This window comes from Scomber scombrus, chromosome 2 (genome assembly GCF_963691925.1).
Source record: "Scomber scombrus chromosome 2, fScoSco1.1, whole genome shotgun sequence".
Lineage (NCBI taxonomy): Eukaryota > Metazoa > Chordata > Actinopteri > Scombriformes > Scombridae > Scomber > Scomber scombrus.
In genome coordinates this window covers 11,471,297-11,484,626 of record NC_084971.1, presented here as the reverse complement: position 1 = coordinate 11,484,626, position 13,330 = coordinate 11,471,297, and the positions used below count along the sequence as shown (strand labels likewise).

At 41.3% G+C, this 13,330-nt stretch overlaps 1 protein-coding gene across 1 annotated transcript in view; it reads right to left on the bottom strand.

Annotated features, from left to right (window-relative positions):
• Nucleotides 1-13,330, bottom strand: part of LOC133988096 (CREB-binding protein-like) — a gene marked incomplete at its 3' end in the record, with an annotated part of 50,853 nt that overhangs the window by 22,246 nt on the left and 15,277 nt on the right. Inside the window, 2 exon segments of the mRNA XM_062427641.1 lie at nucleotides 621-885; nucleotides 3,917-4,096. Coding sequence (XP_062283625.1) covers nucleotides 621-885; nucleotides 3,917-4,096 — 445 coding nt within the window.

The following is a 13,330-nucleotide window of genomic DNA, read 5'->3' as shown; positions in this document are numbered from 1 at the left end:
CACTTGACTGAGGTCACTTTTTTTCAGTCAGATTGATAGAATGGCTGCTTTGTTTTTAGCTGTATCTGCAAATGCAAACAGTCATATTTTGTCAACACACAGTCAAGAGTAATATGTGATTGGGGAAAAAGAAACATTGGCACAGCACAGCCTGTTGGGTGCTTCATGTTTATTCAATTTTCATGTTTTTTTTAAAGAATTCATCAATTAATTCCTCAATAATTTCAACAATCTGAGACACAACAGCTTGTGTGCCGTCAAAAATAAGCAGAACAAGCTTCTGTCCAAAGACAGAAAACCCAACAGTTCTGCCCATCACAACCACTTCCAGTCTTCATCCAATTACTGTGTTAATTCTGAAAATTTTAAAAAGGGGTGATTGTAGGAACAGTGTGACATCCACACTGCTGAAACGCTGTCACTATTAATACGAAGCCTGGATTTTCACATGAGACTCACATCCAGAAATCAAGCAGTTTTTGGCCAGGATGTGTTTTGTTTACTCTGTTTAAAAGGTTATAGACAAAATAGTTAGGGTGCCGACATCTGCAAACTTTTAGAACAATTGGAAATCATCAGTTAGATTTTATTATCTGATTGCTTCAAACGCTCCAACTTACCCTGGCAGGACTTCCCAGCCTGGCAGTGGGTCATGTGGTTGAGGACGTTTTTCATGGTGCGGCAGTGGGGCAGGGCGCAGGCCTTCAACTCGCCGTTGGCCTGCTCCCGTCGCTGGCACTTGTGTGCGTGAAGCAGCAGGACCAGCTGCTGCTGGATCAGCTTCCGCTTCTCAGGGTCGGCTGTGGGACCTGCTGAAGGCACCGCCACACCTCCACCGCCGGCCAGGGGCAGCATGGTCTGCTGCTGGGACTGCTGCTGGAGCTGCTGCATGGTTGATTAAGAAAAAGACAGATGAGTGTCAGTGTTGTGAATTAAATAAGGCCTTCAATCTGTTTTTGCTCATGGGGCTGTAACCACAGCAACAGATATAGAGAGGGAAATTCACATAAGTGACATTGAACTTTGCTGTATCTTCCCTGTATTAAAATATCCCTTTTTGTACAGCTGCAAAAGTCCGCCAGATGATGTGCTAGAGATCAGCCTTGGACTAAAAACTACTTTTTACATTTTTTTTTGTAGTGATGCCTTTTAGGACTGACAAGGGGATTTCTAAAAACACTCTGTCCACCATGTTGTTATCTTGATAGCGAAAGGGAAAAGTAGCAAATATCCGCATATTTGTGAAGAAAACAAGTTTTGTGATACAATGTTGTAATCAGAGTCTTGGTGCTATTGTTATGAAGGCAAATATCATGCTGTGGAAACACAACACAGGAGACTGGTGCATGGTGAGTATGGTGGAGGAAATAAGCAACAGAGCCACATAACAGCTGCAGCGCTGCAGCACAAGAGGCTAAGCAGCATTGGTGATGACTGGCGGTGTGTCTGTGGCACATGCACCATGATAGCATTGAAAACTGTGACAAACTTCATAGTTTATTTTGGATAAACTGTGATTCCACTGACAACAGCCTCAAGTGGACAGAAAATCTAACATAAACTAGCTTTACAATATTATGTTGGATCAGAGATGTGACATTACTGTTCCAAAATATGAGGCTCAATATCGTGCTGTGGAATCAGACACCACAGAGCATGGAGGAGGACTCGACCACTGGAGCTATGTTACAGCATCAGCCAGAAGAGAGACGCTGCGGATGTTGGCTTCACAGCATCGATCAGTGCCTTCATCACAGAGAATCAAGACAAAACTGAAAATTCTGCACTGCAACAAACCTCACGGTACTTCTTTGCCAAACCTGACTTTGTTCTCTGACAGATTATTATATCTTTGCCAACACTTAATACAGGACAGCACAACAGCAACTGTGTGTTACCTGTAACTTATACTGCTGAATTAAGCTTAAGCACAGTTAGGTCCCCGTTCATCGTTCTTCATAGCGATAAAAGACACAATTTTTGGTCGTAAGTTTCTCATCCCTTTGTTCACAATTGTTTCCCAAACCAAGCTGAAGACTGCAGGCTGAGGTTTTTAGACTGCGTCGACACCAATGTGCTCTGGCAGCATTCTGGCTTTTGCGCAGTTGTTGGTAAGTTTGCAATGGTTTTGGGATCCTTGCACACCGGTATCATATAACTGGACTCAATTAGGAAAAATAACTCTCAGTGAAAAGATACAAAGCTGATCACTACTAACTTTGTCTCTGCTAACTGGCTGCTCTGCTGGGAAATGTATTTGTCACCTGCATAACATAAACAAGCCATCAGTCTTTGAGGAACGATGAGGTAGGTAGTCGTAATGTAACCATCACTCCAAATAGCACTAAAGCATTATCATATAAATCAACATAAAACATACCAATGACAATCTTGATAAATTCATGCGTGTGATCTAGTCTTACCTGAAGAGTAAAAAGCTAATTAATTGGTACCATGGAAAGACTAATTTCTCCAGTCCTAAGAGAATGTCATGAGAGGCTCATTTGATCACCAATTTGCCACCACACATTTATCAAATTACTTTATCTGAAGTAGGAGATATTCCTGTGTAATATTCCTGTTCAAATTCTAGATTCTTCCTCAACACCACATAGTAAATCCGTTCATTAGTTCAGAGGACTTCGGTGCTGCCCTTCTATCACTATAAGAAGGATCAAAGAAAAAAGTTTTGATTGTCCAACCTCTCTATTACATCGCATTTCACACACCAATCAAAGGAAGTTTTAAAACATTCCTGAAGTTCTGATGTATAGAAATTTAAGCTTCTACAGCCATTAGCTGTAGAATATTGACAATACTGTAACACTGATTACAGATAAGAGACAGGGGTCAGGGTTGGACACAGATTTGCAAATCCTCAGGACAGTTGGGCATGATTAGTAATTATCTATCAAAAGAATTACAAACATTTGGCTCTGACATTTTGGCCTTTAACTAACACAATGCACTAGTGGTAATAGTGCTCGGCAATATGTCCAAAAACTGAAATCTCAATTTTTCACGATTTAGTACAGGGTCAGTTCATGATCTTAATCAATTTTTTGGAAGCATCATGTTTCTTAGAACATCATGTTCAGGACAGTTGAGCTAGAATAACAAATGACCAGCACCACCTGTTATCTCACACAGCTTTGGACCGTCATTACCAGATGCTTCAAATGCTCTGAGTAGAACACGGGCATCCAGTTTCAACACAGACGGAGCAGAAAGGTGTTCTCATTATATAACCTTCCCCTGCCGTTTGTGTTTCCTGACAAAACATCAGCCTAATGTCCGCCAACTGCTTGCTAGCTAGCATTAGCTACCTAGCAGACAAAGGCACAATTAAAGCAGAATCCGCAGCGTTCAGTCGACTTTCAGCCTTTAAACTCTGACATGATGCTCCGCAAACAAACACAAAGAGCACAGATTAAGACCAGCGTGCAGAGTCATTTTCAGTCTGTCCCTTTTATATGTGTGACCGTCATATTCACCAGGAGATAACCAAAACCAGCTAGCCAACTGGGGTCACACAGTCGTGCGAACTGCGGCAGTTGTAACTAAAGACGGCTAATGTAGCAGCTATCATCTATATTACTTTTTGGCTGAAGGTAAGTTGTTGTGCTTGTTGTATTAACTCGATTTTTTTTACAATTTATATATTTTACACACTATGATAATGCAATAACAGAAATTCTAATTACTCAGATATATCACCCAGCTCTATGTGGAACACTAACTTGTCAATAATGAACTTTGATAACTTTAAAATGTGATGCCGAGATAGTACAAAGAAGTTCAAAGCTACATGAGAGGTCGTGCCTTATACTGAAATTCATACAATAAAAAAAGCTACAGAGAAATACTGTGTTATTATGTATACCATAATGTCTCAATATGTGTAAAAAGCACTTACCATGTTTGGCACACTCGTGACAGCGGCCCCTTTGAGCTCACTGGGGAAGGGTGGCAGACTGTTGGCGAGGGCAGCCTTGTTCTGGAGCTGCTGCTGAGGGTTTAGCTGCTGGCTGGGCCCTGTGGCACCCTGACCGTAGGACTGAGCTGCAAACGGACCCCCATTGCTGCCAAGGCCCATCTGGAAAGACAGGCAGATGACAGAGAAGTTAATATAATATTTAGAAGCATTAGCAGCTTCACACACGGACAGGACATGATCATACAGCCCTGAATCCTGCAGGGCCTGATTCAGAGTTTGGTAGTTAAAAATATGAATGTGATGCGCTTCAAATTCAACCTGAGGGGATTATTACTTTGTTATTTACACCTTACTACTCCCTAGCTAGCTGCCAACATCTGCCTGAAAATGATGTGTCACTATTAAGGTATTGTTCACTTGAAGAAAGACTAACCACTGTTCCTGAACAGCAAACAGGCATAGTTAAGTATTTAAGAAGTCTGGATGTTTGGGGTGTAACAGCACACACAATTCCTGGTTCAGTAAGCACCTCAGTTTAGGGGTCGCGGTTCGATACAATTTTTGTAGCAGGGAAAAAAAAGAAAGATAGAAAATAACATTTTGGTCTTCTATTTTGAAAAAATGTCAACATCCAACAGTGGCCCAGTGATCAAAACTATAACTGAAACAGTTCAGTTGTGCTGCAGTGGAAACTATTACTAGCCACTTTTACACAGCCTGTTCAAGGCGGGAATGCTGCTCCTTTATTGCCTCTCTCTGTTCTGTATAAAAAAGATACAGACACAGTGTGGGTGGGGCCAGAGTTGCTCCGCCAATAAGCCGGCTTCAGAGGTTGTCACAGAGCTCGGTTGATGTCTGTGTAAAAGAGACAGGAGCTGATGCTGTTGTGTTGCACATCACGCCTCTGAATCTGACATATCTTCTTGATGGCTATAAAGCAGGATCTCTGTATAAGAGTCTATTGACACAGTTTAGCTGTGCTGCAGCTGAAAAAGAAAACAACCTTTCTGCTTCGTGAAAGGAGTCACGACGCCTGCTGACAGCTGTTTTATACTGATTTATGGTCGAACTGCAGCTAAAACAATAACATGCTGCTTAAACACCAATCCTTCAGTATTAATAATCTAATGATGTCATATATAATAATATATGGAACATTTTAAAAGCATGTAAAAAAGTCCATGTAATTGAGAATTGCAGCTGCCTTATTTGAGCTGATTTAGAGATTGTATTCCCTGTGCACCGTGTATTATTTCTACTTTAACTGTAACTGGTGTGCTGTCTTGGCCAGGTCTCCCTCAGAAGAGGGCAGAGCACACACATACTGTAAAGACACCTGTCACATGCCCAGCAAGGTGCTGTTCAACTGGCAACAACATGGCTACACCTTATTTTTTATAAAGTCTATGAGTTACACACAGTATAGCACAGCTATGCCAACAATACTAGCAATGCTTACTAGCTGCTAGCTTTGTGCAGGCTGGTACGCAGGCCCTTTGTCTCTGCAGTGTGTTGCTCCTGTCAGAGTCAGAGCCTCCATGTGAAACACTTAGGTCGGTAAATAGGTTTGTAAAAACTTTCAGTCCCAGTCACTCTGAGTCCCACTGAGGGTGAGCTGCACTCAATTCATTTAAAAGAGCAACGGCCAATGGGGAAACGCCAACACTGGGTCAGACGACCAATGGTGTAACACTCTGTGACAGTGAATCAGTAATGGACAGAGCTATTTTGTGGCTGGTCCAGTCAAAAATAACTAAATCAAACAAATTAATTAAACCAAAATAGGACCTTTTATTAAAGGTTTATCTGGTTATTTGTAATATATCTCTGTGGTTTTTCATTTGAATTGCCTGAAAACGAATGTCAAAATATGAACATATCGTGACATAGGGCTGCACGATTAATTGAATTTTAATCACGATATCGATTTTGGCCTCCCACGATTATAAGAACGTAATAATCGACTTAAAACGATTATTGTTCCGCTCAGCGCGCCGCACCTGTGACATAAATCCAACTCCCCCGTCTTTTCTAGCTGTGTCCCGCCCCATAGGTTAGATCCGCTGGAGGAACGGTGTGTCTCTGCGCAGAACTGGGGAGATTTAAAATGAAATTAAAGGCAGCCTTTGGTTGACAAGAACAAAGGGTAGGACTGGGACATCTTCAGTGGTCTGGAAACATTTTGGCTTTGAGTTGTCGGACGTCGAACAGAAAGAAATAGTGTGCAAACTATGTCGCACTATCTTGTCTGCACCCCCCCGGCAACACGACCAATTTGTTTAATCATCTGAAGATCAATCATAAAGTGGTCTATGACCAAGTCATAAAGGAGCAAAAGACACAAAAAAGTGTGTCGACTTCAGCCAGTGCCACCACAGCACAGTCCTCTATTAAGGACACTCTTTACAATGCCACTGCACATCCCACCAGCTCCTGGAGACATCAAGAGATAACAGAGGCTGTGACATTCATGCTAGCTAAAGACATGTGCCCGATTAGTACCGTAAGCAACCCGGGGTTCAAGAAACTTGTGAACACTTTGGACAACCGTTACGTGTTACCATCACGTAAACATTACAGCAGAGTTGCACTGCCTGTCCTGTACGATAAATGTTGCACTGAAGTTGCAAAAGATGTCTCCACCGCAGAGTATTTTGCCTGCACAACGGATTTATGGTCAAGCCGCACCATGGAGCAGTATATATTGCTCACAGTGCATTATATCGATGCATATTTCACAATGAAGACAAAATGTCTTCAAACTGCATTTTCCCCTGAAGACCACACAGGAAGAAACATCGCTGATGGCTTGAAGCAGGCTATGGCTGCATGGGATTTGAGGGAGGAGAACCTTGTGTGCATAACTACTGATAATGCCTCAAATGTCAAGCTTGCAGCTGAACTTAATGGCTGGATGAGGCTGCAGTGTTTCGGGCACAGACTCCACTTGGCCATAGGTGAGAAATTTTCTTTCATTCTGATTGTGTGACGTATGTGATGTTATATATATATATATATATATATATATATATATATAGTATAAAACAGTACTACTGCGGCAAAAGTAAAGGTAGGCCTTCATATATTAACATTAACATCATATCAACATATTACTTCGGTAAAAAATAAAGTCACCTAAATAAATAGTACTTAAATAAAAGTGTTTGACATTAACTGTACTTAAGTATAAAAAGTAATTTTATGACAATGAATATACTTAGGTATTTAAAGTATGTGTGTAAAAGTAAATAAGAGGCTTACTATATATTCAAAAGTATCAATGCACTGTAGGCCTATAGGCCTAGTTGACTGAATATGAGTTATTTATCTGGTTTGATATTCAACATTTCCCTGTCAAGATTTATATATTGTTATCTGATGTCGATCATAATTTTTTAGATAAATATAAAACCATTTAAACCAGATAAAAAGTTAAGACCTTAAGATTCATCTAAAAAAATTGCCCCTTTGTTTTAATTATTACTTACTATTGTTTTTTTTAACTGGCAGAAATAGGCCTCAGTAACTGAAGTTATCAAATAAATGTAGTGGAGTAAAATAACAATACTTGACTTCAATTTTTTGGAGTGGAAGTATCAGAAAATTAAAATATCTATGTACGTAAGTAAGTGCCTAAAGATTCTACTGAAGTACAGTACATAAGCAAGTATACTCAGTACATTACATCACTGCAAATAATGTGAGGTTTCTCTCCCCTCAATATCCAGTGACATGTCATTTTATTGATTTTATCAATAAATAAGTACTACATTTGATGTGACCTACTCTATGATCTCACACAAACTCTGTTTCACAGCTTTGATGAAAGTAATGTTGACCAAAAATAAACGGCATGATAAATGTTAATGTATTTCTTTGTCATCCCAGAGAACGCAATGAACTTTTTTTCTTAGGTGCACCAGCACAAAAGTTAGGTGCACCCAAATTTTCGACCATATCTCATTCAACACTGCAGTTTTACAGGTTCACGTTTTTTAAATAGCTGTCCATATAGGCAATATTGACTTGTAAATGATTAATTAACAATCTGGTCAACATAAAGTTCTTTATTTGAACAATTCCACAAGAAAGGGAACTGCTTAAAGTGCTTCACTGAGCTGGAATTTAAACTTAAAACATATCAAGATAAAAGAAAGTCATTATTTTGAGATAGTTTCTCATTATTATGAGATACTAAGTCATTATTTTGAGATAGTATTTTCAAAATAATGAGAGACTAAGTCATTATTTTGAGATACTTTCTCATTATAATGACTTACAGGATCTTTTTTTTTCTCATCACAGTGGCGGAAATTGGCTTCCATACAGAGTCAATCGTATGTGGCTAATTATCTGATGCCGTCTCCTGCCTAGGGCTTGACATAACCTGGGAGGTTGATGACTCCGTGTCAGAGCATTCGTTATGATTTTCGGACGGATCAGACCTTAACTTAACATTCTTCACGAAAAAATTGTCAATCGTTCTTTTCATCTTGTCATCCGTGGCTACATGCGCTCTACATCCACTCTCTGTCTGCACAGGTGCGACCTGATTTTTTTTTGTTGCACCATTGAGAAATTAGGTTGTATGTGCGACCAAATTGGACGCACTTTAGAGCTCTGATTGACCGTGCAATGGGGGTGTGTAAAAAAGTGGTCAGCACCTTCTCCTACAGCTTGAGAAAAAAGAGGGAGCTGACAGAAGTCCAGAAGGAACTGGATCTGCCTGAGCACTCCCTGAAGACAGAGTGTCCCACCAGATGGGGATCTCAGCAAGCCATGATCAGTAGGGTCCTTGAGCAGCAGAAGGCCATCGCCCAGGTTCTCTCCAATGACCGGAAAACCAGACATCTCACCCCCTCGTGGCAGGACATCAACAAGTCACTAAGCCCTCTGGTGGAATTTACAGATGCCCTCTCTGGGGAGCAGTATGTAAGTGTGTCGCTTGTGAAGCCAACTCTCCACCTCTTCAGCACATCCATATTGGCAGTACAGGAGGACGACACCGACCTTTCCAAGAGCATTAAACAAAAAATGACGGATTACCTCAAAGAGAAATATGATGACGCACAAACACAAGAGCTGCTCGACATGGCCTCTGCTCTGGACCCCAGATTCAAGATTCAACCCTAACCCAGTTCTGTGTTACAACCATTCATATTTTCTTCAATATATTTCCACATCTCTAAGGAGAGGACACCTACTGAGCCAACCATGACGCTTTCTGACGACACTGGTGCTGCAACTGGTGGAGCACGAAAGAAGAAGAGGGGCCTGGGCAGCTTCTTCAAAGCCACAGAAGACAACTCCTGGACCTGCTGTTCCTCAATCAGACCAGGCCATAGCTTTGCGCTTCAGTCATACCTCCAGGCAGGGTCACTGGATACTGAGGCCGACCCACTTGAGTGGTGGAAAGCATCACAGTCACTTTACCCACGGCTCTCCAAACTAGCTAGGAAATATTTGTGCATCCCCGCCACAAGTGCTGCATCGGAGAGGGTTTTTAGCACAGGTGGAAATGTTGTCACCTGCCTCCACTCATCACTAAAGCCGGACAAAGTGAACAGACTGGTGTTTCCGGCCAAAAACCTTTGGGGGGAGTTTGTAGCAGGCTGACTGCTGGGAGCTGGGGTGAGGGAGTATGGAACTATGTGACCAGTCCTTTTCTGTTTAAAAAAAAAGGTTTTTGAAGAAGACATTTGAAGATTTTTTTTGTCTGTTGTGATACACATTTTGCTGCAGGAGTAGTCTCCTTTACTACCTCTAAATATTTAAAAATGTTAACAGGTTTTAACAGGATGAATATACTACTCTTTGTTCAGTACTTTGCACTAGATTTTCAGTACTTTGCACGACAGGATGGCTGTAAAAAAAACTTTTATTAAAAAAAAGCAACAACAAAAAAAGCTCGGCAGCCAGGGGATTTTTGTTTTGGTAGGTTTTGGCTATTTATTTTTATTTATTGTTTTTACATATTGCTAGTTTGCACTAGGTTTTGCAGGGAGCAGGATGGCTGTAATTTTTTTTTTATTGAAAAAAGCAACAAAAAACGCTTGGCCGCCAGGGGATTTTTTTTTTGGTAGGTTTTGGCCATTTTTATTTATTGTTTTTACATATTGCTATTATTATTATTATTTCTATTTATCATTATATTTTTTTTTCTTGATTTTAATTTATTTCTGGTTGTGCTGTTCAAATATATTTCAAGTTGAGTTCTGGTGGTTCAATAAATGCTTATGTTTACAAATCTATGAATAATCTTGTTTTATAATTGCAATTTCAATATCGATCAAAATAATCATGATGATGATTTTTGCCATAATTGTCCAGCCCTACCGTGATAATAAGAATAATAATATATTTTATTTGTCTAACATTTTCTAGATGAGTTTACCCATGTCGCCTACCCTCAACAAGAGCCATAACTGCATACATTAAGATGTGATGTACCAGCGGGAATAAATCCCTGTTACATACTTTACACACTGATCAACTCACTGCTGCTGCTCTCTCATTCAAGGAGCTGCTGGGAGACCCGACCAGACTCCGCTATGCCAGGCCAGCCTGTATCCCCTCAGGCTGTTGACACCGCTCCAACAGACCAGATAAAAAAAGACCCAGCTGAGACGACCAGACACTGGCAGCCTTTCAACACAGCTGAGCAGGCGGTCACACACTGTCGCGCACACACACGCACACAAATGAACACCCCCTCTGCTTCGCTCTTCCCATTCAGTGCCCCACTCTCTGACACACTCCACACATCAGCAGGCAGGACAGTTGCCAGCTATCATCTCGCCGCTCTGCTGCCAGCGCAGACTATTCAGCTGAGCTGCTCTCCCTCCTTCTTCCTCATTGCACCCGCCCCCTGTCGTTCTAACTGATTAAGTGGTTTACAATACCTGTCTTCCTCTACGTGAGTGACGGGGCAAGGAGCCATCTAATAAGCCTGAGAAAGAGAGGGAGGGTTCTTGTTCGGACAATAACAAAAAGCATGGGGGGGCGGGAATGGAGTGACAGCAGCCTCTCACCGACACAAATGACCAGAAAGAGATTTACAACCTGCGATTAAAACACAATAGAGGAAGCCACACACAAAGACTGGGCCAAGCAGTTTTCTCCTTTAGAGCTGTTAGTGTCATGATAATCACAGGGAGACCAGCTGAACACACACACACACACACACACACACACACACACACACACACACACACACACACACACACACACACACACACACACACACACACACACACACACACACACACACACACACACACACACACACACACACACACACACACACACACACCTTCCCCCATGCTGACAATCCCTGCACTGATACTTTTACACCAGCTTTTAATCTTTCTTGCGGTTGGAGCATGTGTGCATACTATATTTGAGAATGAATTCAGACTCACACACATTCACTATCTCTCGGAGTCTCTTCTCGGTAACTCGTAGCTGACTGTGTGTTGTGGTTATGAGCAACTTTGGCGTCTCTGCTCTGACACACAGCCAGTAAAATTGATGGCTTCCCACCAATTTCCTGTGAAACCACATTGGTGGCAATCTTACCTACACAGCCAGTGACACTATGAATACACACATTATCTCTCGCACACTCATATAAATTAGTGTCCCAGTACTAATCTCAACACTGACTGAGCAGTTGACAGCAATGTCAACATCAGCTTCTTGCCAAAAGCTCAAGTAGAGCTGCCAAGTGTGGAGTGTATATTTAATTTCTTAACAATATGAGTGCTGAAATGATTGAGGAGGGAGAGACTGCTGAGCAAATCCAGAAATGGAGTTTAGTGATAAAGACGAATACACCACACATGTCAAATAAAAAGGAGGGATATGGAAAGTGGGTGGCTTCAGTCAAGTTCCTTATCAGCAATCTCAAACGCTTTTGTGCGTTGCTGTAGAGAATGTATTAAAACAATGCAAGTTTGGTGTTATGGGCAGTAATAGTGCATCTCCACTCTCATTAAAAGAGTAAGAAAACTCTCAAATTCTGCCAGCATCCTCCCTCCCAGCATATTTAAACAAGATGCAGTGTATGGCTAGACTGCGTATAAAACACTAGAGAGAATTTTTACGTCCCCTGGTTACCATCAGACATTTTTAAGATGTTTGTCTCTATGCTAGTTTAAGTTAGTTATTAGCACTTTTCATGAATTAGTGCTGCATTTTACTAGTGCTGTAGACATAAGAAAATAATATACATTGCACCAGATTTTGGGTGTAGACTATATTACTGTTAAAAGGAGGATTGAGTTAAGATTAAGGCTTTATTTAAAAATATATTTTATATATTATTTCACTTACCCACCTTAATGAAATAACTATAATTATTATTATTATTATTATTATTAATTCTGAGTATAAATGACCCCAATACAGTGTTTCATATGTGTTAAGTTTGTATTTGTAAATATATTAGTTATATTGCTGAGAAAAGAAAATGATTTAATCAAATGACATAAAACACTCCCACACATAGCACAATCTCAGCCTTTGCTGCTTGCTGCGGAATGCATTCTGTGATACTTAGCTTCAACGGCCTGCAGCTGACCAATGGTGAAACATCATCACTCAGTAAGTGACAGATTCATGTGTGTAGGGCTGGCCCTGCTGTTGCAGTCTAGCCAGAAATGCAACAGAAGAGTGCAGAGACAAGCGTCTGTATAAAGCGTGGCCCTGTGGCTACACAGTGTGTGACGACGCAGGGAGTGTTAAATAGCAGCCTGCTCAGCGACCCAGGAGAGTTTAAACATATAACCGAGACAAAGTATTCATACAGATGTGTTTTCAACTACCGCGCAAGATCCACGACACGGTCAGTTCACCCTGAGCCCAGCTCTGGTATGAGGGCTGGAAGCCAAGTAAGCTTGTAGGTGTGGATGCTAGCTACAGGATAGGCTTCATGGAGCCCTACAAGTGAGAACTATGCAACGGGCTGGAATCTCCAAAGCCGCTGCAGACAGACAGGGACTGGGGCAGCTGCCTAACAGTCTATACACCCACAATTAAGTGAACAACAAGAGGGCCCTGCCTTATGACGTAAAAAAGTAAAATCATGAACATGGTGCAGTTGTGGCGAATACTTGCCATCCACTACAGTTGGCTTGTCTATAGCGCAGTATTGCAATATTGCGGTAATCACAACAGCCTTAACCATCTGATCACTGCACAGTATAGCATGGAGTTTCTGTGTGGGTACCTGTGTTGTAGCTGGGCAAGCGGATCAACTACGAGATGCTCTCCCTATGTGTGTGTGTGTGTGTGTGTGTGTGTGTGTGTGTGTGTGTGTCCCTACTACCTACTGGCTAAAATGCCAGTACATAGTCGTAACCCTGCTGTTAATTATGGTTGAGTTCATGTTAA